Source organism: Mandrillus leucophaeus, unplaced genomic scaffold (assembly GCF_000951045.1).
Source record: "Mandrillus leucophaeus isolate KB7577 unplaced genomic scaffold, Mleu.le_1.0 Scaffold296, whole genome shotgun sequence".
Classification (NCBI taxonomy): domain Eukaryota; kingdom Metazoa; phylum Chordata; class Mammalia; order Primates; family Cercopithecidae; genus Mandrillus; species Mandrillus leucophaeus.
This window is the reverse complement of record NW_012103098.1, coordinates 2,354,205-2,378,246: the sequence shown is the minus strand read 5'-3', so window position 1 is coordinate 2,378,246 and position 24,042 is coordinate 2,354,205. Positions and strand designations below refer to the sequence as shown.

The 24,042-nt window shown below is 55.5% G+C and overlaps 1 protein-coding gene across 1 annotated transcript; it reads right to left on the bottom strand.

Annotated features, from left to right (window-relative positions):
• Positions 1 to 4,194: 4,194 nt before the first annotated feature.
• ITIH4 (inter-alpha-trypsin inhibitor heavy chain family, member 4) lies at positions 4,195 to 22,185 on the bottom strand. Its single transcript, XM_011986194.1, has 22 exons — positions 22,068 to 22,185; positions 20,690 to 20,850; positions 18,640 to 18,744; positions 18,338 to 18,500; positions 18,088 to 18,198; positions 17,437 to 17,565; positions 16,394 to 16,510; positions 15,952 to 16,120; positions 15,745 to 15,870; positions 15,379 to 15,560; positions 15,114 to 15,299; positions 12,518 to 12,657; positions 12,157 to 12,311; positions 11,796 to 11,822; positions 10,898 to 11,023; positions 9,964 to 10,038; positions 9,755 to 9,781; positions 9,550 to 9,666; positions 8,388 to 8,562; positions 5,130 to 5,284; positions 4,911 to 5,007; positions 4,195 to 4,404 (listed from the first exon to the last, which is right to left on the bottom strand). The coding sequence occupies exons 1-22, from the start codon at positions 22,155 to 22,157 to the stop codon at positions 4,335 to 4,337; spliced, it is 2,703 nt and encodes a 900-aa protein (XP_011841584.1). The 5' UTR covers positions 22,158 to 22,185; the 3' UTR covers positions 4,195 to 4,334.
• Between the last annotated feature and the right edge of the window lie 1,857 nt (positions 22,186 to 24,042).

Here is a 24,042-nt window from a genome sequence, read left to right as displayed (position 1 = left end):
TTGAATGTATTTCAGTATCCAGGAAAGTCATAAGATAAGTAAATGGTCCCAGCTCAGGAGCTCCAATCAGGACCTTTAGAAGTAGATAATACTCCAGTGCAGACACAGCCCACATCTAAATGGGGATGTCAGCCACCCTTCCATCTATCCATCCATCTACCCACCATCCATCCACCCATCCCTCCACCCATCCATCCATTCATCCACCCACCCACCCATTCACCATTCCACCATCTGTTCACCCATGCATCCACTCATCCATCTGTCTGTTCCTCTACCATGCATGCATCCACCCATCAACCTATCTATCCATCCCTCTGACCATCTGTCCATTCATCCATTCATCCCCCAGCTACCTATTCATCATCCAACTATGCATCTGTCCACCCATCCATCCTACCATCTGTCCATCTCTCCATTTGTCCATCCATCCATCCATCCATCCATCCAACCATCAATTCACCCACCCATCCACCCACGTACCCATCCATCAATTCAGCAGATAAACACAATACCCTGGGCCAGGATCTGGGGGTACAGTTGAGTAATCCAGTTCCTATTTTCATGAGTGCTCAAGTTTGTCTTCAGCTGGGCCAGGCATCTCTGGGATCCTCTGATTGTACCTTATGATGACCACTTGTTGTATCCTCCCAATGAGTCTGTGGTGGGGTAGAGGGTCAGAGAGAGGTTCCTGGACAAGGGGCTTTGAGACTTCTCCAGTTTGGACAACTCTCTCCCACCTGGACACCTGCAATTGCCACTTCCTGAGTCTCCCTGCCTCCTCTACTGCTTCCCATAGAGAGCTTTTTACAGAGCAGATGTGATCACCACTCGCGGACTAAATCCCTACAAATGACATCTTCCATCCTTGGCTCTTGGAACCATGACCAAGGTCCCTCCTATGGACTCTCTAGCTTCCCCTCATACACTAGGTGCTTCCCTTACTTTCTGGGTTCCAGACACACAGGCTGCTCTCAACTGTGCAAACATAACCCATCCTGCCCACATCCTTTGCCTCTGCTGTTCTCTCTGCCTGGGGGTGGGGAGGGAGTAAGGGCATGCTGGGCAGAGAGTATCCTGTTAGAGGATGCAGTGAGTGGCTTTGCCTGATGTCAGAGCAGGGGGCACAATAAGACTGGAGGAGGTTGGAATCAGACTGGGGAGTGCCACAAATGTCAGTGGGGCATGGCATGTGGCCTTGGGGACATGAAAGGAAGTTGTCCTGCCTCCCAGTGCAGGGGTCCCTGGAGAGAGGACTAGAGGCCATGAAGGACAGTCCAGGGGCAAATGTTTGTCATCAGAGGAGTCCCCCAGGTGGCTCCAGGGTGCTAATGGCAGGCCAGTGCTTGTTGTTGCTCTAGGGAGGGGGCCACATAGCCATGGCTCCCATCTTGAAGGCCTCCTCATAGCCCCAGGGTGAATGTGGCAGAGGGCCAGGCTAGACAGGTTAAAAGGGCCCAGGCCTAAGAAAAGACCCCTCCATAGTGGGCGAGTCCCCTCATCCTGTTCAAGCCTGGGTTGATTGAGGAGCCATATAGCTATTACTATTATTATTTTTCTTGAGATGGGGTCTCACTCCCATTGCCCAGGCTGCAGTTGTACAGTGGTATGATCACAGCTCACTGCAGCCTCGACTTCTCAAGCTCAGGTGATCCTCCCACTTCAGCCTCCAGAGTAACTGGGACTACAGGCATGTGCAATCAAACCTGGCTAATTTTTGTATTATTTGCAGAGACAGGGTTTTGCCATGTTGTTCAGGCTGATCTTGAACTCCTGGGCTCAAGCGATCTGCTCGCTTCGGCCTCCCAAAGTGCTGGTATTATAGGTGTGAGCCACTGCCCCCGGCCCACATAGCTTTAAAACAGTCATCTTGAGGTCAGTTTCCACATCTATGAAATGGGGAGAAGGATCCTGCCAGGCGAAGGGTGTGAAAAGGCGTTCTCGTTATGGTTTCTGGTCCTCCTCAGGTGTCTCCAGGAAGACAGCTCCAGTAGCAGTCACGTGAACAGGTTGGGAGGCAGGAGTCGGCTACGCTTAACCCATAGGCCAGGAGGCCATCTATGCAGGCGGAAGCTAGGTAGACTCTGCCTTCTCCCCATTCCACGTCACCCTGGTCCCTCCTGTCCCTGTTCGGCCCTCCATCCCCTTTCAGGGTAGAAGCCATGCTCTGTGGTGAGGTGTGCACCGCCTGTGCTGGCCCCCCCTCCTTCCACCTCATCCCACAGCATCTCCTTCCGTCATCTTCCCCAAACTTAGCACACAGTGTCCTGGCTCCAGGCCTGGACGCATGCTGTTCCCACCACCTGGTGTCCTTGCCCTCCTTTTCCACTGGGCTAACTTCTCTCCATTTTTCAAATCTCAGCCCCCACATTGCCTCCAGGAAGCCTTCCCTGCCACCCCCAGGCTTCCTGATCATCCCCATGTCTCCCTCTGGGCTCCCGCAGCACCTGGTTATTTTCTGGGGGGCAGTTACCACCACAGGCATTGCGTGTGCCATGGTGCCCAGTGTGCCCACAGTACTCAGTCAGGGCCTGGTCCAAGCTGGAAAGCACTTGCTGGATGAAAGAGTGAAGAGCATAGGACTATTTTCAACTGTCACAGAGAACACCTGCCCTGCAGGTGCTGGCAGGGCCAGAAAATCAACTGTGACTCCTCTGCTGTTGCACAAATTCAGCAGCCAGTCCAGGGGGTCATGTCCCAGAGGGTGAGCTTGGGGTGGCACACCTCTCTCATCCCTGTATGACAGGGCTAGCCCCACAGCAAATCCCCCTGAGCTGCTGTCATGTCACACAGCCCTGGCCTGAGCCCCCTGGAACAACCTTTACAAAGCGACTCTGCCTGAGCTGCCTATCTGCCAAGGAGGCTCGATGGGGAGGCAGCAATGCAGGGGGGAGCGTTTCTGTGCCGCTGGTGACCCCTCTCACCAGCCTGTACTTTGACCCTTTTAGAAAGACCCATTGAGCAAATACCTTCTTCTAGCTCAAGAGCTGGGAAAGGACGTTTCCCTGATGTCTGGTGTTTTTAGCAAGCAAATGAGCTCAGTTTCTGCTTTACCTTGACTTCCAGGAAGCTCACAGCAAAGCCCTGTGCTCCGTCACTGCTGCAGCTTCCCCTACCCTGATGTCCCTGAGTTCACAATCCTGCTTGGCTCTTTTACCCGTACACTCATAGATTTTGGTTTTATTCTCTTTAAGTTTTTATTGGTGAGCCATAGACTCATATCCTTTTTTCAGAAGTAGGTGGGGTAATAGTAATTTTTGTTTCTTCTCTGAGACAGGGTCTTGCTCTGTTGCCCAGGCTGGAATGCAGTGGCATGATCACAGCTCTCTGCAGCCATGACCTCCCAGGCTCAAGCAATCCTCCAACCTCAGTCTCCCAAGTAGCTGGGACTACAGGCATGTACCACCATGCCAGCTAATTTTTGTATTTTTTGTAGAAATGGAGTTTCATCATGTTGCCCGGGTTGGTCTCAAATTCCTGGACTCAATCGATCCTCCCGCCTTGGCCTCTCAAAGTGCTGGGATTACAGGTGTGAGCCACTACACCCAGCCATAAACTTTTTAAAGTATACGTTGCCCATACAGGAATTGGTGGAATCTTTGGGGTGCCTAACTCTGGGGCAAGAACAGGGAAGGAGATCCTCAACAGCACAGGATTTAGAGTTGGGACCCAGATCAGCCCCCATTAGACGAGAGTTTCCTGGGAACAGGCCTATTTCCCTGCTGCACCTGGGGCCTCGCCTCTGTGTCTCCTTCGAAGACCTGGTGCTTCCTTACAAGACAACGAGCAGACAGGTCTGCTCCTCAGCACAGCTGTGAAAATCAGATTGTGTAAAGCAAATCCCATTGCAGAGAGCTCCAAAAGCTCACTGAGAAAGTTTAGGAGCTGGACTAGAAAGAATTCCAACCCCGTTCACTCTTTTTTTTTGTAGTCAAAACTGAACCTCTGCACCTGGAGAATGCTTCCAGCCCTGGGCCCCTAGCTGGGGGCGGGAGTGACATCTCAAATGGGTGGTTAGAGCTCAGTTTCCTTGTTTGTAAAGTGAAGGGGCTGGACTGAAAGTTCAGCATGGGCCCTCCTGGCCATGGGCCCTTGAGAGCTGACAGTGGAAGCTTCAGTGTTCCATGATGCTAAAGGTTCAGGATGCAAGGCTGAGGCCCTAGGGTTTGGCCACAGGGAACCAGAGACACCCACTTCCCGGGCTCACACCACCTTTCTTTATTTGTAATGAGTGGGACTTTTTCTCCCCATGGTGGTCCAGGCCCCAGAAGCGGCCCTGCAGTTGCAAGGGGGCAGCCAAGCGTACAGGCTGGACACAGCTCCTTCCATCAGAACTACAGCTCCACAGACCAGCAGGAAATCTCCACTCCCGGGGGCCCCTCCTGGTAATCCAGCCTGCGCTCTCTGAAATGGAAAGACAGACAGACAGAGAGGCATGTGGTCAGCAAATCTCAGGTGTGGTGGGAAAGGAGGGAGTGGTGGGAAAGGAGGGAGACAGTTGGGGACAGGAACATGGAGGGTAGGGAGTCCTGGGGTCCCTCTAGAATTCCCTCCAGCACAGGCGAACGAGGCCCAGTCACCCAGAGCCTGCTCTAGAGAAGTCAGTACGTGTGGTCTCCAGCGTTCAGGGCTCTGGGAGCTCAGGGTGTGGACAGGGAGAGGTTCCTACTGTCCCCAACCAACCCCAGGGATCTCAGGGCCCATGTGCTTTCTGTGGGTCTGAGAAGCCCATCCATCTTTTGTGGGGTCACTGAAAGCTGGCTTAGACACGTCTACAGCATCAACCTTCCACCGGACTGTGTCTAGTTCCTGGGCAAGGACAGGAGTGGGGCCCTGGAGAGCCTGGCTCCTGGCCTCCCAGTCCCCACCCCACCCCAGCCAGGCTCAGTGGTCTGCTTGTGCCAAGTCACCTGGTGGCAGAGTAGTCACTGCCCTGAACCCTCAGCGTGCGCCTACTGTCATCTGACGCTGCTGGAGATCCCCAGAGCACCTCCTGGTAAAACTGGCCTGAGATACAAAGGGTGGGTCAGTAAGGGTGAGAGACAGAGGGAGCCTGGGAGGCGCGTGCAGGGGAGGGCACCGCCTGTTCCCGGGCACAGCTGGTTTCTGAGGAAGGCCAGGCACAGTACCAAGGGACCCGCCAACATGGCTGGAGAAGCGGCCAGTGTCGCGCAGAAGCAGCCGGAGCCCCTCCCCATGGCCATCCCAGGACAACAGGCCGATGGTCACTTTGTCTGGGTCACTGAGCAGCAGGAGGCCCGTCTTGTCCATGGTCATCTTCAGGCTGTGGAAAGACCCAGCGTCTTGAGCGGGAAGGTAGAGACGAGTGCTCAGAGCCTCAGCAGTCAGGGTGGGGAGCGGGCTGGGCTTCCCCTCTTGTCCAGGAAGTCATGGAGTGGCCTTGGGTGGGAAGGCCCTTAAATCTGGGTTTCCGTTTCCTCATTGGTAAAATAGGACCACAGTTAACCTAATGATGTCCGGTTTCCCCAGCACTTCTTTTCTTTCTCTTTTTTGTGGGGGCAGGGACAGGGTCTCACTGTCCCCCAGGCTGCAGTGCAGTGGTGTGATCTCAGCTCACTGCCCCCTGTGCCTCCTCGGCTCAAGTGATTCTCCCACCTCTGCCTCTCAAGTAGCTGGTACTGCAGGTACATGCCACCATGCCCAGCTAATTTTTTTTATTTTTAAGAGACACAGGGTTTCACCATGTTGCCCAGGCTGGTCTCGAACTCCTGAGCTGAAGCAATCTGCCAGCCTCAGCCTCCCAAGGTGCTGGAATTACAGGCGTGAGCCACCGCACTTGGCCTCTGGTTTTCTTAAATTCACTTTCTCATAAATGAGTTTTATATGATTGAAGGAGTTTCTCTGATGCATCCACTCTGTCCCTTTTGTTCTGCAGCTGGTACACTCTCTTTGGATGACTCGTGTTTGATCATGTGTTTAATGTCTAAAGGGTAGGCCTCTTCTCATTCTGTCTTCTCATTTTTTTAGTTGAAATAACCCTTGAAATTCTTGCCTTTTTGGTGTTCTCATGAATGTTAGGTTCCTTTAAGCATGTTGAATAAGATCCTGCTGTTACTCAGAGGTTATTTTAAACAAATTTTCCCTAAATATATACTGTCCTGTTGTTTCAATTCAATCTAAAACATGTGGGTCTTTTTTTTTTTTTTTTTTTTTGAGACAGAGTCTTGCTTTGTCACCCAGGCTGGAGTGCAGTGGCGTGATCTCAGCTCACTGCAACCTCCACCTCCTGGGTTCAAGTGATTCTCCTGCCTCAGCCTCCTGAGTAGCTGGGATTACAGGCATGTGCCGCCACCACACCCGGCTAATTTTTGTATTTTTAGTAGAGACGGGGTTTCGCCATGTTGGCCAAGTTGGTCTCCAATTCCTGACCTGAGGTGATCCACCTGCCTCGGCCTCCCAAAGTGCTGGGATTACAGGCAGGAGCCACTGCGCCTGGCCTATTTTTCTTTTTTCTTTTTTTTTGAGATGGAGTCTCGCTCTGTTGCCCAGGCTTGAATACAGTGGAGTGATCTCCACTCACTGCAAGTTCTGCCCTCCAGGTTCATGCCATTCCCCTGCCCAGCTAATTTTTTTGTATTTTTAGTAGAGACAGGGTTTCACAGTGTTCGCCAGGATGGTCTCAATCTCCTGACCTTGTGATCCTCCTGCCTCAGCCTCCCAAAGTGCTGGGATTATAGGCGTGAGCCACGGCACCCAGCCACCTATTCTTCTTTATGTCTTCTGTAGCTCATGAAAGTATTTGGACACTCTCTCCCCATAATTAATAGGATTTTACTTCTATTTCATTTTCTAGGCATAAAAATGCTATTGATTTTAGTGAATCTACCAGATAGCAAGGAATTTTAGATTTTTTTTTCTTTTTTTTTTTTTTGAGACAGGGTCTTACTCTGTCGCCCAGGCTGGAGTGCAGTGGTATTAACTTAGCTTACTACATCCTCCGTCTCCCAGGTTCAAGCAATTCTCAGCCTCCTGAGTAGCTGGGATTACAGGTGCCCACCACCACACCTGGCTAGTTTTTGTATTTTTAGTAGAGACGGGGTTTCACTATGTTGGCCAGGCTGGTCTCAAACTCCTGGCCTTAAGTGATCCACCCACCTCGGCCTCACAGAGTGTTGGGATTACACTTGTGTTGGGTGGCATGAGCCACCGTGCCTGGTCAACTTTTAGATCTTTTATTTTATTTTTGAGATGGAGTCTCACTCTGCGCCCAGGCTGGAGTGCAATGGCATGATCTCGGCTCACTGCAACCTCCACCTCCCAGGTTCAAGTGATTCTCCTATCTCGGCCTCCCAAGTAGCTAGGATTACAGGTGCATGCTGCCATGCCTGGCTAATTTTTTGTATTTTAGTAGAGATGGGGTTTCACCGTGTTTCCCAGGCTGGTCTCAAACTCCTGAGCTCAGGCAATCCACCCACCTCAGCCTCCCAAAGTGCTGGGATTACAGGCGTGAGCCACCACTCTGGGCCTAGATCTTTTATGAACTTGGGAAGGTTTTTGGGTGAGACCTTGGATTAGCTGGATGTGCACTCATCTGTCAAATGCAAGGGAGTTCCCCAGGAGGGCTGCATGAGGCAGGGCTGGACAAGGCTCTCCACACTTGGAAAAGGGTGAGCTATGACACAGGCCGGGGGTTCGGAGGCCACTGCCCAAGGAGGACCAGGGCCTCAGCCCTTCCCCAAGGCCCCTCGCGATCTGCAAAACTGGAAGACTGTCCCTGGAAGGCCACTGTGAAGCAGTGAGCTCCCCCACCCAGAAGAAGTGGCCTTCTGCCTCCACTATTCACCAGCTGCTCAGTATTTGAGGCCACTGACTTGTGTCTCCTTAGCAAAGCTCCAAGGATACGCTAAAGAGAATGCTGGTAACCTGCTGTCAACAGTGCTCTCTAGCTTCTCACTACTGTCATCAGAATATCACGTCACTACGTAGACAGCACCATGCTGTGGGGTGCCTGGGGGGCACTGCATCATCTGATGGCAAAGTGCCCCCGACTACACTCTCTCACTGGGTTCTCCCCTCAGCCTTCTGACTCTGGGCCAGGATGATGAGTACTGGTTATTAGTGAAGACACTGAGGCTCAGAGGAACTAAGCTGCCTGCCCAGGGTCACAAAGGATGAGCAGCAGAGCTAGCTCCAAACCACACTGTCTCCTGCATGGGATAGCGACCTGGGTTAGGTCCCCAGGACAACTCCTCAGTGCCCTCTGGAACTGCAGGGGTATACGGCAGGGCTCTTGTCTCTTTGCACCTCCTGTGAGTGTAGCCACTCCATTCTTGGGTCCATGGCTTCAGGCCACCTGCTGGTACCATCATCAGCCACTGTAGCCTGAAAGGGCAACCCCTGGCCCCGGGCTCCAGCCTGGGCCTTACCCGGGCATCACTGAGAACAGCGTCTCCTTCCACTTGTACGCAGAGCTCCTTCGGTTCCGAGTTACCACCACGTGTTCAGGGGATGCATGAACCCGGACCGGAGGGTTCTTGAAGGTCACTTCGATCCATGAGAACCCAGCCTTCTCCCTCTCATACTGGCCAGTCACCTCAACCCCTGGGAAGACCAAACCAGAGAGGTCAAAGTTGGGCCCCAGCCAGGGCTGACACCGACCTGCACAGGGAGTCCTCCCTGATCACAGCCCCTGGAGTTTCGCAGCAGCTCCCTCCCTCATCAGGAGGGGCGTCCCTTTCTCAGCACTCCTTCACACTGGGGGCCGGCTCCACAATCTCTCCACTCACCCCTGGTGTCTATGGCTTTGGAGGGGCCCCTAAATCCTCAGCGATGGCCACCCTCAGATGAGGCCTTTGAGAATTAACTTGTCTCCAGTCCACAAGCCTTCAGAACGGCCTATGGAGCGCCTGGCCCTGAGCTAGATGCTGCAGCCAAGGGTAAGATGGAGAATCGGTGCTGCCTGCCCTCAGGAAAGACACTCCCAGGGCTGAGTGAGGAAGTGGGAGACCACATGCATCTGAGGAATGAGAAAGCCGTGGATGTCCTTTGGCTTTGAGCGGGGCTGGGCGGAGTGGGGGTGAGCATCGCTGAGTGGAGTGTGTCTCCATGTCTGGTTCAGGATTGAAGGGGCGGGGCCCAGCCAGCACCCCTGTCTCTTCCTGCCATTCTCATCCACACCCTCTAGGGTCTCATCTTTTGGGGCTCTGTATCTGCAGGCACTAACTCCTCCATCTGGAACATCCTCATGCTGGTCTCTGTGTGCCTGCCAGGGCCCTGCCATCCCTATGCGACCCCAGGAAGCTCCCTGGACCCTTGCCCCACCCTTGCTCCTCCTCTAGGCTCACCTCCACATGGCTGCCATGCTTATCTGTGCCTAGGCCACCCACACCTGCACACAAGGTGCCCAGCGGAAGGTCCCTGGGGTGGCTGTGTGAGTGTGTGCCCATGCCGGGGCTTGGAGGCAGGACCATGCTATGATCTGGGAGGGGCCTGCGTGAGGCCAGCCTGCACGCACTGTGTGTGTCTCTGTGGGCAGGTGGTGGGTGTGTGTCATGGTGTCTGGGTCTCTCTGGGTGTGCCCCCTCTCACCTTGCTCAGGGTCTGAGAGCAGGTTCATTGGCCCCTGGTGATGTCTGGGGTCCACACAGAGCTGCTCCACGCTTTGCCCAGGCAGTGGCAGGATGGCGGAGGGAGCCTGTATGGGGGCTGGGACAGCCGGGGCACGGCTCCTGGAGCAGGAAGGGCAGGCTAGGGGCAAGGATGTGGAAGGGGGCCCAGGGGGCTGGGAACTTACCTGGGGTTTGGGCTGTCACGGTTGCTTCTAAAAGAAGAAAAAGTCTGGGTTTAGGCAGCCCCTTCCTGAGGAGTGGGAGGTTGAGGGAAGGAGTAGTGACTAGGTGTGGCCGGGTTCCCTCTCTACTTCAACATCAAGACGCTCACGTGACAGGTCACTCCCCTCCCAGGATCCCCCTGTTAGGACAGGGCCTCTGGTCTTGGGGGCACCTTTGATTTTGGTATTCGTGACATGAGACACAGCTGGATCAGGATTTGAGGTGGCTGGTGGTGCTGAAGCAGGCATCAGGGCAGGAACATCAGGAACAGAAAGGGAGCAGGGAGACCGTCAGGAGGCGAGCAACCAGTGGCACAGCCACCGCCGCCACCAAGCTGCAGCCCCCATCCTGCCACACATACGCTCCACCTAGAATGGCCTTTGTCATGGGAGATTTTCAAACAGAAGAGCATGCTGTCAGGGATAGGTCCAGCCTGGCTCTGCAGCTGTGTTCGAGTGCAGATTTGGGGATCAGAAACTGTTCAAGGGACCTCTGTTGACTTTCTGAACGGAGGAAGCCCTCCCTTCCTAGAAGATTTCCTCATGAGTCAGCCTCTAGAGTATAGTGGATCCTACTCAGTGAAAGTAAAGGACAGGTGAAGTCCTGCCTTGGGGAGGGGAGGCCTGATGTCCGTACAAGGGGTAGTGGGGAGAGGGGCCTTCAGAGGGAAGAAGCTGGCAAGGACTGCTCCAAAGAGCGCTGTGACGTGCACACTTGGCCAGTCCCTGCCCCTCTTAGGGCCTAGGGTCCCCTCTGAACAAGGAGTGTGGGAGAGGCTGCTCTGTCACAGCCTGTGATCTGACAACCTCAGGGCAGCTGAAGGACCTGGGAGAGCTCACACCTGAGATGAGACGCTGAGGACTGGGCGTGGGGCAGCTGCAGAGAGCTGGGAAGGTGAGGACAGCCTCCTTAGGAAATGCACTGCCCCCCCAGCCCCAGTAAATGATCCCAGGTTGAACTGACCCACAATTACTTCACATCGTGCCCTCGTCAGCCATCCCTGGCCTGGCCTGCAGTGCGTGCTTTACCCCCACCCCCTCTGTGGGGCAGGCTCAAGGACCACCATGAGGAAACTGAGGCCCTCACAGGACTGGAAGGCGGCTTACAGATGGCCAGACGGCGGAAGGGATGGAGAGCAGCACGGTCAGGAGCATCAGGAGGTCCTGGGGGTCCAAGTTGCCCCGAGCTGAGAACCCCGGGTCCGAAATTCAGCAGGGAGCCAGCAGCTCCAACTTTGGAGAAGTTGACAGATGCAGTCTTGTCTGAGGTGGGGTGTGGGTCCTCACAGTCAGGGCTTCAGATCCACCCACGAGTGGGTGCGGAGAGGGCAACTACGTCCCCTCTCCCCACACCCGGCCAACTCAGGAGCCTCTCCCCCCACAGCTGGGAGATAATCAATGCTGGAACAACAATGGACCCCCCTCAAACTCCGCCCCCCCGGGGATGTGGCAGAACCCCTCAAACTACCTTGTCTACTCAATCCTCTTCTTGGAGAAAAGGAAGCCTCTGTGTGGTCAAGTCCTAATCAGATACAACTGAACTGAGGCCCGAGGGCTGTCACCAGCCAGAGGAGCTGGGCAAGGCACTCCCCTCCATAGCCAGGACCGAGCCCAATCTGTCAATCTCCCCTCCCCCCACCTCCTACTTTGTCACCTGGTTTTGGCATTTTTGCTCCCTGGAGATAATATCTGAAGAAAGTGGAACCTGGAAATCAGTGGGACCTGGGTTTGCATCTTGCACCCACCTTCCTGTGGCCCCACTTGGATGGGGACTGTATTCCCAGTGCTGGGGACAGGGCCGGAGGAGCAGCCAATATTTGAATGCACAGGTGACTAAATGCACCAGCGTGCTGGGTCAGACTATGCTGCCTCCTGGCAGCAGGGCTGGGCTGGAGAGGCCTGGGCGGACCTGGGCCCTGGCCAGTAACCTCACAGGGCTGGCGCCCTGGACGCTGTGTTAGCAGACCACCACCCAGCACAGCCTTTGAGGAGGTTCGCTGCTTACCTGAGTGGACGTTCCTGTTTCTACTTTCTGGATAAAACAAAGAGAGAGAGAGAGAGACAGACAGACAGACAGAGACACAGACAGACAGAGACACAGACAGACACTGTCAGGGTGGTTTTCATCAATTCAAAGCGCTTGTGTTTTATCTTGCTACCCAATCCTGGACTATATCGTAGGTGCAATGAATTTGGGGAGATAGGAGACCCGGCTTCACTTTCCTCATCAGTGAATAGGCTGAATCTCCAGGGGGAGTCTGTTGGGGGCACGGTTGGGGTCTTGGTCAGGATGCAGGGAAGAGTCGGGAGAATGCTGGGTCCAAACTCTGCTACCTGGGAGGCTGAGATCTCAACCCCACACCCACCGCCTTCCACGGGCTTCTCAGCAACTTGAGACTGCTCTTGGTCTTCGGGTTTGGTGACTACCATAGATGTGAGAGGTGTGACAAAGCTGTAGGCAAGCGATAAATTCAGCGCTCGGGTCCGGAGGGCCTGCTGATCAGCGTCAGATGCGGAGACACTGTAGGTGAAGGACATCAGAACTCAGGAGGTCCCTGAATTCGGGAACAGATTTTCCATCCAGCCCCTTCTAGGGAGGTCCCTCTGGGAGAATCTGGAGCTTGGACATGATACCAAGACCCCCCCCCTCTCCATGCTTAGGTGCTGTCCCGTGCCACCGGTGCCTGCCCCCTACCGACAGGCTTAGGGAGGTGCTGATGCACTCACGTCTGCTCCAGCAGCTGCTGGATAGTCAGGTATGCCCAGAGCCTCTCCATGAAGTTGTGGAAGATATACTTGGGGCTCTGGAACTCCGCTTCCTGCTCTGCCACGCTGGACTCGGTTTGAAAAGTGATGTCCTGCGTAGGCTGGAAAGAGGGGCCCAGCCAGGGCAGGAACAGTGAGGGCCGGACATCTGCATCTGGCCTGCCACTTCCGAGCTCTTCTATGATTGGAGCTGGGGCAGGCCCCACACACTGACTGTGGGGACTGCATTTCCTTTGAGTGGGGGTAAGGAGGGGGCTTAGGGGTGCAAGGGGCTCAGTCACAGAGCATACAGGGATGAGACGGAGGTGAAGATAAAAGGTAACAAAGTAGCCCAGGTACAACAAGGCAGGCACGGCGCCAGGACTCAGATCAGCCAAACCTCTGGAAGAAAGGGATGGGAACCTCAGGCCAGTGTAGAAACAGCAGCAGGAAGGATTTGCAAGTGAAGTGTGGAGCAGGAAGGGTCCCTAGCTACAGCCTGCCCTTACCCCAAAGGTGGGGGAAAGGGACAGGGAGGGAAGGACCTTCCCGGGGCTCAGAGGCAGAGTTGAGAACAGAAGGCAGATGTCGTGGCTCTGGGTCTGGGGCTCCATCCACCCCAACGGCTGTTCCTGTGGAAGCAGGCCCCTCTGCGGCTGGCCACTGTGGGACCATGACAGGGAAGCGTGCACCCAAGCTCTGTGTGAACCCGCTCCCTCCTCCCTCAGGGAGGGGCCTGTGGTCTCAGACTGACCCAGCTCGCTGCCTGGGAAATGGGCTTCTAAGGCAGAGGAATCCCAGGCCTCTCCCACCAGAGCTCGCCGAGTGGTCAGGAGACCTTTTCACAATGTGGATCAGACCTGTGCCTCTACTCCCACTGGAACAGCCTGTCTCTCACCCTGGCTGGCTTTCCACAGCTTCAGCACACACAGGCCACCTGCATGGATTTTGCCCCATCCACACATACAGCTACTTAATTGATATTTTTCCTTAAATGAACTTTAAGTAGGCTAACAATTTTTACTTGGCTTTATACCCATAAAATCTTGGATCGGGGCCAGGCGCAGTGGCTCACGCCTGTAATCCCAGCACTCTGGGAGACCAAGGTGGGGGGATCACGAGGTCAGGAGATTGAGACCATCCTGGCTAACATGGTGAAGCCCCGTCTCTACTAAAAATACAAAAAAAAAATTAGCCGGGCGAGGTGGCGGGCACCTGTAGTCCCAGCTACTCGGGAGGCTGAGGCAGGAGAATGGCATAAACACGGGAGGTGGAGCTTGCAGTGAGCCGAGATCGCACCACCACACTCCAGCCTGGGTGACAGAGCGAGCCTCTGTCTCAAAGAAAAAAAAAACAAAAAACAAACAACAAAACTTAGGTCTGAGGTTCAGGTCATATTTTTCAGAATACACATTAAAATAAGTAAATAACTACTAAAACAAAGCCATGTCTGTCTGTGAACTCCCCGGAATCACCTTGGGTTCTGCACTGTGGGAATCCACGGCCTCCAATCTAAATGAGCTGCTGACATGTATGGTGTGCTTACACTGGACATCAATCACAGTGGCTTTCTGAGGGGGGCAGTGACTTATTCCCATGTTTACATAGGAGGAAACTGCGGTACATGGAGATTAAGTGACTTCTCCATGTCTCCCATCTGGGAGGTGGCAGAGCTGGGTTTGAAGCCAGGCAGGGTGGCCACACAGCCTGTACCAACAGTCATGACACTTGGGGACTTGTCCTGAGACAAGGCCATGGGCCCCCAACGCCCACTGCTATTCTCTTCACACTCGCTGCCCTCATGCCACAGGGGCCTAACATATTCCTCCATTGCCCCATCTGGACTCTTCCCACCTCCTACTTATCCCTTAGTCTCTGCTGGGCTTCCTCCAGAAAACCGTCCCTGATCCCCAGGCCAGGCTGGGGCTCCTAGTGCTGCTCCCCTGCGTCCGGGGTTAGATCCCAGCCTGTAGCTTGTTTGTGTGATGACACGTCCTTGGGCTGTCTCTCCTATGAGGGCACGGAGGGGTCAACCTCGTTCACCGCTGCACCCCAGGGGCTGAAGAAGGCCCTGCCGCAGGGCTGGTGCTCAGTTTCTCTTTGTGGAATGACAGGGGGTCCCTGGAAGGAGGCAGGGAAGGCTGGGCAAGGACAGGGTGCCACGTAGCAAGCTGGGCTCTTGGCCCGGTTGCAGTGGGGCCCAGGGCAAGCTGTCTGCCCTGCCTGGAGCTCAGTCTGCTCATCTGTGAAATAGGAGCAGCCCTCCCCTGTCCACCTGCAACCTGAGAGGGCTGGTACCAGGACAGGAGGGGATGATAACTAGGGAGGAATCCCTGCCCTCACCTGTGCTCACAGGTGCACACACCCGTTGCTGAGGGCCTGTATGTGCTGGGCACAGCACAGGTGGTCTCATGAGAATCACTCCGTTTTCTCATTGAATCCTTGCCATGCCCTGTGTCATCCACAGGCAGCAGAGGGGAAAGCTGGAGCGGGGCAGGTCTGGAACTGGAGCCCAGCCCCTTCGGATGCAGAGGTGGAGGCTGCCCTTCCCCTCCAGGGTGGCTTTGGCCACACTCACCAGCTTCCCACTGACTGTGGCTGTGAGCACATCAGGCCCCTGGGCCTGGAGCTTCCCAGCCACCACCATCTCTGAGCCCTTGAAGAGGAGCCGGAAGTTGTTCTGAGTGATCTCCTCCACGGCATTGCTTGGGTACTCGAAGGTCACTGCTGTCAGCAGTGGGTTGGCCACTTCCTGGTAGAAGTCCTGCAGAGTTGGGGGTGTCATAAAGGCCAGGCTGGGTCTGCCCACTTCTCTGTGCAGCCCACCTGGGGCATGCTGGCACCTGGAGCTGCAGGGCAGAGTCCGAGTCCTCATGGATGCGCCGGGCCAGGCCACCGTTGTCCAGTGCCAGCTTCTCTAGGAAGGCATAGCTGACGTCGAAGCCGAAGCCCAAGCAGAAGAGGCTGTACCGGCCACTTACAGCTTCCCGCACATTTTTCTGGATGCTCCTGGGGTTAGTCTCCCCTGGACCCAGGGGTTTGGGATGAGGGTGAGAAAACAGTGATTTGCTCGATGAATAGTTCTGGAACCTCAGAGCCGAGGGGCCTCAGTGACCCCCTCTCCCTGCCCAGGTCCCACAGCAAGCCCAGGTGCAGCCCCAGCCGCCTCCCCATGCAGCGTGTCCTGGAGTCGCAGGCAGGGCCCTCACCCACGGTGGGGTCGCCATCGGTGAGCAGGATGATGAGCGAGACGCTCCCGTCGGGCAGCCGCTCCTCCTGGTTGCTGTTGTCCAGCAACTGCACAGCCACCAGCATCGCATCATTGATGTTGGTCCCTGAGGAGCACACACTCTCAAGGTGGCCCCCAGCCACGAGCCCTGGAAGCCCCCACCCTGCAGGGCCACAGAAGAACTTACCTCCCAGGGCCTGGATGCCGGCAGCGAAGCTCCTGGCCTCGTTCACGTTCTCAGCTGAGGCTGGCACCAGTGATGGCCTCCACTGAGTTGCTTCTGTACTGAAGACGATGAGGTTGAACTGGTCTCTGGGGCTGAGGTCATCCAGGATCTTGATTAGGGCTTCCCGGGTCTGGTCAGGGAGAGGGAACACTGCTTCAGAAGGGCTCCCTGAGGGCTCGTGTGCCCTTGGGCTGGCATCCTTGGACTCCTGTCTCAGGCGTGAGGTCATGGTATCGGCTCTAGGAACAGGGGCTGCCCTAGGCTCTGGCCAACCTTGGCTCCTGAGAGCCACCCACCCCACGGCGCCAAAAGGTGAAGGAAGGGGGTCTGCCTGTCAGACCACGGCTGATAGCGTGAAGGGCCTGGGAGTTCTCAGGGCCCTGTTCTGGGCCACAGGACCTACCTGTTGGATTTTCCTGCCACTCATGGAGCCGCTCTTGTCAATGACAAAGACCACATTCTTGGGCATTGTGGTTAGGCCCTCGGGGGCAAAGTAGTGTACAAAGTAGCCATTCTCGATCTGTGACCAGAGTAAGACCCACCCAGGCCATCAGGGCTAATATCGTGCCCTATCCCCATTCAGCCCCCTTACCCCAAATTCTTGGGTTTCTGTGCTCTGTTCCAATCCCATTTCCATCCCACTGCTAACCTCCCCAAAACCTTGCCCTCTTTCAGGGCTCAGACCAGCCCCTTTCTTGCAGAAGCCTTCCCTGCTCATGCATAGCCTACTAGAACTCTCCCTGCAACTTTTCCTTCTATTTGTTTTAGCATTTCAGATGGCTTATACTAAAAAGTTCAGACATCATAAACCTGACAACCATGAAAAGACGGAAGACTTCAAAACCATGAAGTAAAAGGGAATTATAATAACAATGGCAGAAATGGCTGGGCGTGGTGAATCACGCCTGTAATTCCAGCACTTTGGGAGGCTTAGGGGGAGGATCACTTGAGCCCAGGAATTCAACACCAGCCCGGGCAACCTTGTCTCTATCGAAAAAAAAAAAAAAAATTAGCCAGGTGTGGTGTTGCATGCCTGTAGTCCCAGCTACTAGGGAGGCTGAGGCAGGAGGATCTTTTGAACCTGGGAGTTTGAAGGTGCAGTGAGCCATGATCGCACCAAAATACAACAACAATAATAATGCCAGAAACAAGTGTGAAAGAAACTACTGCAAATGTGCGTAAAACTGAGTTGTGAGCCTCCCAGCAGCAGAGGCAAAGAGGGAAACCCCACAGGGCAGATCTTCTCAGAGACAAACCTTTTCTGCCTGGGAAAGGGAATGGTTTCAGGGACAACACAACTAAATCACGTGTTTTCTGTCTGTGCCGGTCCCTGGTGCACACTGCCAAGTAAGGGTGGTTCTTTTCCTCTTCTAAAACACCCAAGCTCAGGCCCTTGCAGGTGGACAGACCTCCAGGCTGCTCTGCTCTTGCCTGGAGTCCACCCACCTGAATGGTGCCCCCGGAGACGGCCCGGTCCACATCATAGCGGATGATGAGGTGGCCGTCCAGGACTGTTTCTTGCTGCTCTGGGGACTTTTGCTGCTGGGAGAGCGTTGGCTTGAACTGGATGTGAGCCTGGAGGAATAATCTGGGCTGAAGTTGGGAGGAACAGCAAAGCCAGGCCAACACCACCCTCTACCCAGTCCATATATTGGGAAATGAGAATTCCAGGATGTAGCCTTGGGTCCGTATTCCAGGGCACCTCCTTTCAGGCTGCGTTATTGATGGGCCGCTTTCACATACGGGAGGGGTGTGATGAGCGCCCTGTTCCTGGAGTTGTGCAAGCAGAGGCTGTTCCAGGATATGTGCAGTCCCACCATCTCCTCCTCTCCACTTGGCCCCAGGACCCTCACATCAGTCTATTCTCCAACCCCTTCCCAGACAGATCTCAGGGCTCATACGAGGACACCACAGTCCTCTAGGCTTTGCCCTTCCCATCTGCCAAATGACAGCAAGGACACAGAGATCTCAAGAGCCTCTCCAGCTCACACCTCACTGGACGGAGAGCCCATCCAGCTCTCTGGAAATCCAGGCTTATAGGGCTGGCCTGAAGGCAGGGTCCTTGGTACCCTTGCCTGCTGACCACAACAGACCCACCTTGGTCTTATTCTGCGAGGTGGTGAGGGCGTCTACCAGTTGGTTGGTCATGAAGGTGCTCTCTGTCTCCAGGAAGCTGATGCCCTGGGGCTCGAAGATATGAATGTCCATCTGGAGGCAAGATGTGGGTCCCTGGGTCAGCCAGGAGCCTGGGCCGGGGCTCACACGAGGCCCAGGGGCAAAGAGGGGCCGTCCTCAGTAGGGCAAGGGTCATGCAGGAGGCCTCCCTGGAAGAGGCAGCAGCAGGTACCTGCAGATGCTTGACCAGCTGCTGGGGCCGCACTTTCAGCAGCAGCTCATACACCCCCAGACATCGCTTGAGCAGTTCCTCATAGACCAGCTCAAAGGTGATCTTGGCATTGGGAGCCACACTGACTGACACCTGGAACTGCTCCATGTTTCTCCCGGTGGCCCTGGGGGAAAAGGGCATCAGGCCTGCCCCTCCAGGACAGGTGGGGTAAGGCTGGTGGAGGTGGGGGCAGGGTTAAGGGCCAAAGGCAGGGTGGCCTATGTTTAGACCCTCTCCGCTGAAGCTGCCCCCTGCCAGCTCACTTGACAAGTCCAGCGTTCTTTCCCTTGGCCACTGCTGCGCTGTACTGCGCCTGGGCTTTGGCCTTCTCCTTGATGATCCCTGGGTAGGTCACGCCATCGATGATCCTGGGGGCAGAAGGGTGGGAGTTGTTGAGAGCCTGGTGTGAGGGTTCCATTCCACTCCTGCCTCCTCCAGAGAGCCTTTCTGGACTTGGTGTGCCTCTTGACACAGTGACTCCCATCTTTGCCTGAGCCCGGGGCCATTTATTATGCACCTACTGCATACAAGACTCTGCACAGGGCACTCTGCAAAGTGCGCCAGGCCTCTAGCTCCCAGAGGTGTGTACGGTAACAGTAAGCATTCATTTTATAGACGGGATGAAGGGAAGGCTGCAGAGGGGCAGGGCCGGGCTAAGTCCTGCCTTCTCTCCACCTGTCCAGTCTGGCCCAACTGGCCCACATTCCCACCTGCCCCTTCCACTTCACGGACCATTCCAGGGAACCAGTTCATCACCAGCAAGAGCTCTCCGAGCCACACTTGTTCCCAGCCCTGCGTGCAGCCATGTGGGGCCAGGACTGAGGAGGAAGGACACGCAGGGCTGGAGGCTCTGAGCCCTTTCCGCCTACAGCAGTCTCCCTCTTCCCTCCCATAAGAGGCAGGCACCCTGCAGGTAGGCTGGCATATCTGGAGGGAGGTTTTGGACAACTAGTGGATGGGATTCCTGAGTGTGTGGACACACTCCTAGCAGCCATCCTTCGGGGGCTGAGAAAGAATGGCCCAGGACATTTCTCAGGGAGGAAAATGACTTCTCCAGAGCCTCCTTGTGGGGTAAGTAGGGATGTGCCTGGTCAACTTCACCTGCTCTATCTGTGGGTGGTATGGAAGTGTGGGAGTGTGTGGCAGTGGGCAGAAGGGGGAGCAGCCAGGATGTCAGGACTATGCGTCCCTCCTGCCTGATCTTCCTGGTTATAATTTAACTCCAGCCCCAGATGGGGGTGGTGAGTGGGCAGCGGCGCTTCTCCTCCTGGGTAGGCAGTGCTTGATCTCTCCAGATGCCCAGCTGGGGCTCCCAGCCAGGTCAGGGAGCAGTGAACCTGCCCTCTGCTCCCCTAACTCATGCAGCAACAGGATCTGGGTCCAGAGAATGCAAGTGACAGTCCTGGGCTCTCAGCAGATGCAACGGGCCTGGACCTGGCAACTGCTGACCCTGGCATCCATGTCGAAGGCTGACACGGCCCCTAGGGCTTGCACTGCAAGCTGGGCAGCATAGGCCCGGGCTCTGGGTTAGGAAAAGTAGGGGCTGCTGTGGAGTGAGGGGTGCGTGGGGCCTGAGGGAGGAGACCAGCCCCCACTGCAGTTTTCCAGAGGCCCCAGTGTGGACTCTGCATGAGAGACACTCCCTCTCTGCCCCACGATCGCCTTCTCTGTTTCTGGGAAAAGCCTTACTCTTGTCCTAAATCACAGCTTTTCCTGGCAGCAAGGGACAGACAGCATCCTGGTGCATTTAGTAAACATTACAAAACTGAGTTGGGAAGGGTAGGGGAGGGTGGCAGAGGACAAAGTAAGGACCATCACTGGCTCACAGAGTTCAGAGAAACCTCAGGCATCTCTCATGCAGCCTGAGCAAAAATGTCCTCTGCAGGATCCCAGCTTGGGGCATAACTAGGAGAATCCTCCTCAAGCCACTCTCCACTGTGGGGAAGCCAAGGATCTAGGAGGTTTTCTGTACTTTGAGCTGGAATGTGCATCTCGGTGACTCCCTCTTGCCTGGTGTGGCCTCAGGAGGCCTCAAGTCTGTGCTCCTCAAAGGCAAAGCCACAAAGATGCTGTGGTTCTCTGCCTGCCACCTGGACAACACTTAGGGATGATGAATGGCTGGATAGAGGGAAGGACGCGGGCATCTTTGAGAACAAGTCCCTGTTCCCTGTGTGCCCCCCAGGTGCAGGGTGTACTCCTGAAGATGTACACCCTGGCATGCCTCACTTCAAGAAGAGGGTTTGCTGGCACAGAGCAGATGGAGTCATAGCACTGGGGGGTGTGGAGAGGGGAGGAAGGTGGGAAGACACCTACATGGAGAAGTTGGTGATGAAGGCTTTCTTGGGCAGCTCCATCTGGAAGGTGGCCTCCTGCACAGTACTGGCCCTATTGACCACTCGGCTGGTGACGACCGTGTGGGCAAATCGGGACGAGACCCTGGAGTCCACGGTGAGGCTGTAGATGTCGATATCATTCTGGACCAGCAAAGAAGAAGGGGAGTTGCAGGGTTTCAATGCCACCTCAGCTCAGGGTGACACTCTTCAAGAGTTGGCCCTGACTCTGGCTCCAGACCAAACCCTGGCCCCCAGTCTGACTAAGCCACTGACCAGGCCTCAGGCTGAACCCAGTGAGGCATCTCCTATGTGAACATTTGTCTCAGGTAAGAGGTAGCTGTGTGCTTCATTCTCCACCCTATGGCACCACAGGGCAGGGGTCACGTCCTTCTTGATCTATGGGGGCCCAGAGCGCCCCTCGGAGAAGAACAAGCATGCAGGGAGTAGAGCTGGTGCAGCCGGGGCCAGTGTCTGGGAGGGCATCACACACAGCCTTTGGCAGGGGTGAGAGCCCTGGTGGGGTCAGGGAGCTTTGCACGCTGGCTTAGCTTTGCTCAGAAAAAGGGCAGTGACCAGGTCCTTTGATTTCTGGAGACTTTGGCCTCTGTGGCAACAGGAAAGCTCCCACCAGTCTCCTACCAGGAAGCCCTGGGAGCTGGGAGAATTCGGAGGTAGACCAGAGTCTGGTCTCTAAGAGTCGGGAATCTTCCTCTCTGCTCCACAGTGGGCCCTCCCCAACTCACCCCCTCTTCCGCAGGGCACTCCCTAGCATGTGCCATTTGCCTTGAGGCTTGTGTCCCCCGAGGAGGGGCACGCGGGCACCTCTTACCTGCTTGTGTGCGACATGCTTACGCGCACCAGCTCTGCTCGGCTGCATGCGGCTGCCTGAATGCAGTTTGGCACAGAGGTGCCAAGTGGCTTGTTTATGCGCTTGGGTATTTGCTCTGCGACAGGCACTGTCTTAAGCACTTAATAGATACAACGGGTTTGGTTTTCACAACCACTACCCTCTGAATAGGTTCTAGTATTACCCTGTTTTACAGATGAGGAGACTGAGACATAGACAGAATAAATCACTCCCCTGAGGTCACTTACTAGAAAGTGGTAGAACCAGGCTCGTAAAACTGTATTTCCTCATTTGCAAAATGGAAGCGATTGGATCATCCCCTCTATTAGGTGGGAGAATACCAGTAAGGCCCTTGAGGTAGTGCCTGGAGGGAGGTCTGCACTATTTTTTGGCACACACACTGATGCACACGCACTTGCGCTGGACATGCTCGCACATGCGGAGGCTCTTCCCCACTTCCCAGGCGTTCTCTCATCCCCCAGCTCACGCCACACCCGTGGACACTGGCTACCTTTTGGGCGGTGGTGGTCTGGTGGATGGCCAGCAGTGAAAGCAGGACCAGAACTCTGCTGCAGGTATGGACAGGCCCTGGGGGCTTCATCGTGGCTCCAGTGTCTGCCAGGAGGCTTCTGAACTTGAGAGCAAGTGGGGAATGGATTAGTAATTTGTTTGCTGCCCCACCCACATGGGGGCAGGTTCTGGGAAATTGGGATCTACAAGCCAAAAACCACAGTGGCCTCAGATAAGCAAATGACGAATGTCCCGTGGACCTTGACTGGGGGCAGGAATGTATACTAAAGAAAGGTATGCTCAGGTTGGAGTGGGGAAGGTGCCCCTTCTGAAAGGTGCGAAACCTTCACCAGGACCCTTCACACCAGGCATTCCACCAAGCTCCACAGGGCTGGGAGGGAACTGACAGTGAAGATGTCAGTCTGCTCTCTGTTAAGTCCAGCCTGGGGAGAAACGGGGATGGTGGGGAAGACTAGGGCTACAGGGCTACCCTAGTGGCTTCCTGGAGGAGGGGGGCTTGGCCACCAGGTAAGTGTGACTGGCTGATGGGAGGGCCCAAAGGCATGGAGTGATGCTGGGAGGTGTCTGTGTGGGGCAAGATCTAGAGTCAGGACAGATACGCCGTATTTCTGAAGTGAGAGGTGCTGGCACGGGGCGCCTCCTTCTCTCTCCTGAGGTCCCAGGCTGCTGTTTGGGTGCCATTAATCTAGCCAGGGCTTTAGGTTCAACCCCAGCAAGGCTCCCAAAACAAGAATGGCAATTAGGCAATACAAGTGAGTCATAAAGCTGCCACATCCTGTGGCCCAGAGGTCTCCACGTGGGGAGTTTATTGACAGGAGAGCATGGAACAGAAGACAGAGCTGATAGTGCCAGCAGCTCCGAGGGGTGACTGGGGTGGCGTCCGGTGGAGCGAAGGGAGCCCAGGAATTGCTGGTTGAGAGAGGGCAGAATGCCATGGTCGTGAGCAGTGTGACGCTGCCGCAGCCCAGACTCAGGGGAGTGCTGCCCAAGGGCCTGGGGTGGGTCCCGGCTTTACTAAAGTTGAAGCACTCTGTGCCTTGTAAAGTGGGATTGAGTGAGAACATACTATGCGCTCTGGGCGCTGCTGGGGTTAGCGTTCCCTGGTGGCTCTGCAGAAGCCAGCTCCTGAATCTGTGTCCACACATGGGTAAAGATGAGTCATAAAAATGTGGCCAGGTGCCAAGTCCTGGATCGGGGAAGGACGGCTCCGTGACACCAGCTCTGAGGGGGCCAGCTGCCTTGGGAACCTATGGGGGGTCTTGGGGCAGCCAGCGGCTTCCAGAGGCTGGGGAGGGTTTTCTCTACCAGTCCTGTCTCCATGAAAGGTGGTGGCAGGCCTGGGGCAAGGGTGCCATAGACTGGAGCTATTTCTACAGCTGCAGAGACGACGCTCCCCTTCCTCAGCATGACTGGCCAGAAGCCTCGTCTCTGCGCACGTCTCCATTGCTCACCTTTTTGGCTCTGGATATGATTGGGATTACACAGGGGAACACACTCCTTTCAGTGTCTGGGGGAAGAGTCTCCCCATGGGGTCCAGCAAGTAGGACCAGGCCCTTCCTCACAGCAGGTCTGCTCCCTTGGGGCACAGAGCACAGGCCCAGCCCGGACCCAGGGCTATATTCGGAGGCCAGGCTGGCCGGGACTGTGGGAAAGGTTCTGGGCAGCCAGAACCTCCTGGGGCAGGAGGGCATCCCTAGCAGACGTCAGCCCTGAGCCAGGCACCACAAGCCCAGGCTCTGCCAGTCCAGCTCCGAAAGGAGCCACTGTCAGCCTGTCCATGGTCATAGTCTTGCCATCAAAACAGGACAGGCCTCTATGGGTCTTCTGAACCTGGCAGTTCCAGGCACATGGGGGACAGAGGACTGCAGAGGGAAGGGTCATGCAGGCTGAGAATCTGGTGTTCCTATGCCCCAGGCAGCCTGGTTGGAGCAGACTGTGGGAGGCTTATCCCCGCT

Bases quoted from the DNA above. Each gene is read 5' to 3' on its own strand.
- ITIH4 (XM_011986194.1), bottom strand. From the start codon at position 22,157: ATGAAGCCCCCAGGGCCTGTCCATACCTGCAGCAGAGTTCTGGTCCTG. The intron at 11,024-11,795 runs GTAAGCAGCGAA...ACTTCTCCAAAG, and splicing joins AAACAGGAACGTCCACTCAG to TTGGAGCTGCTGGCTCCCTG. The intron at 5,285-8,387 runs GTAAGGCCCAGG...GTCTTTCCACAG, and splicing joins CTGTTCTCAGTGATGCCCGG to CCTGAAGATGACCATGGACA.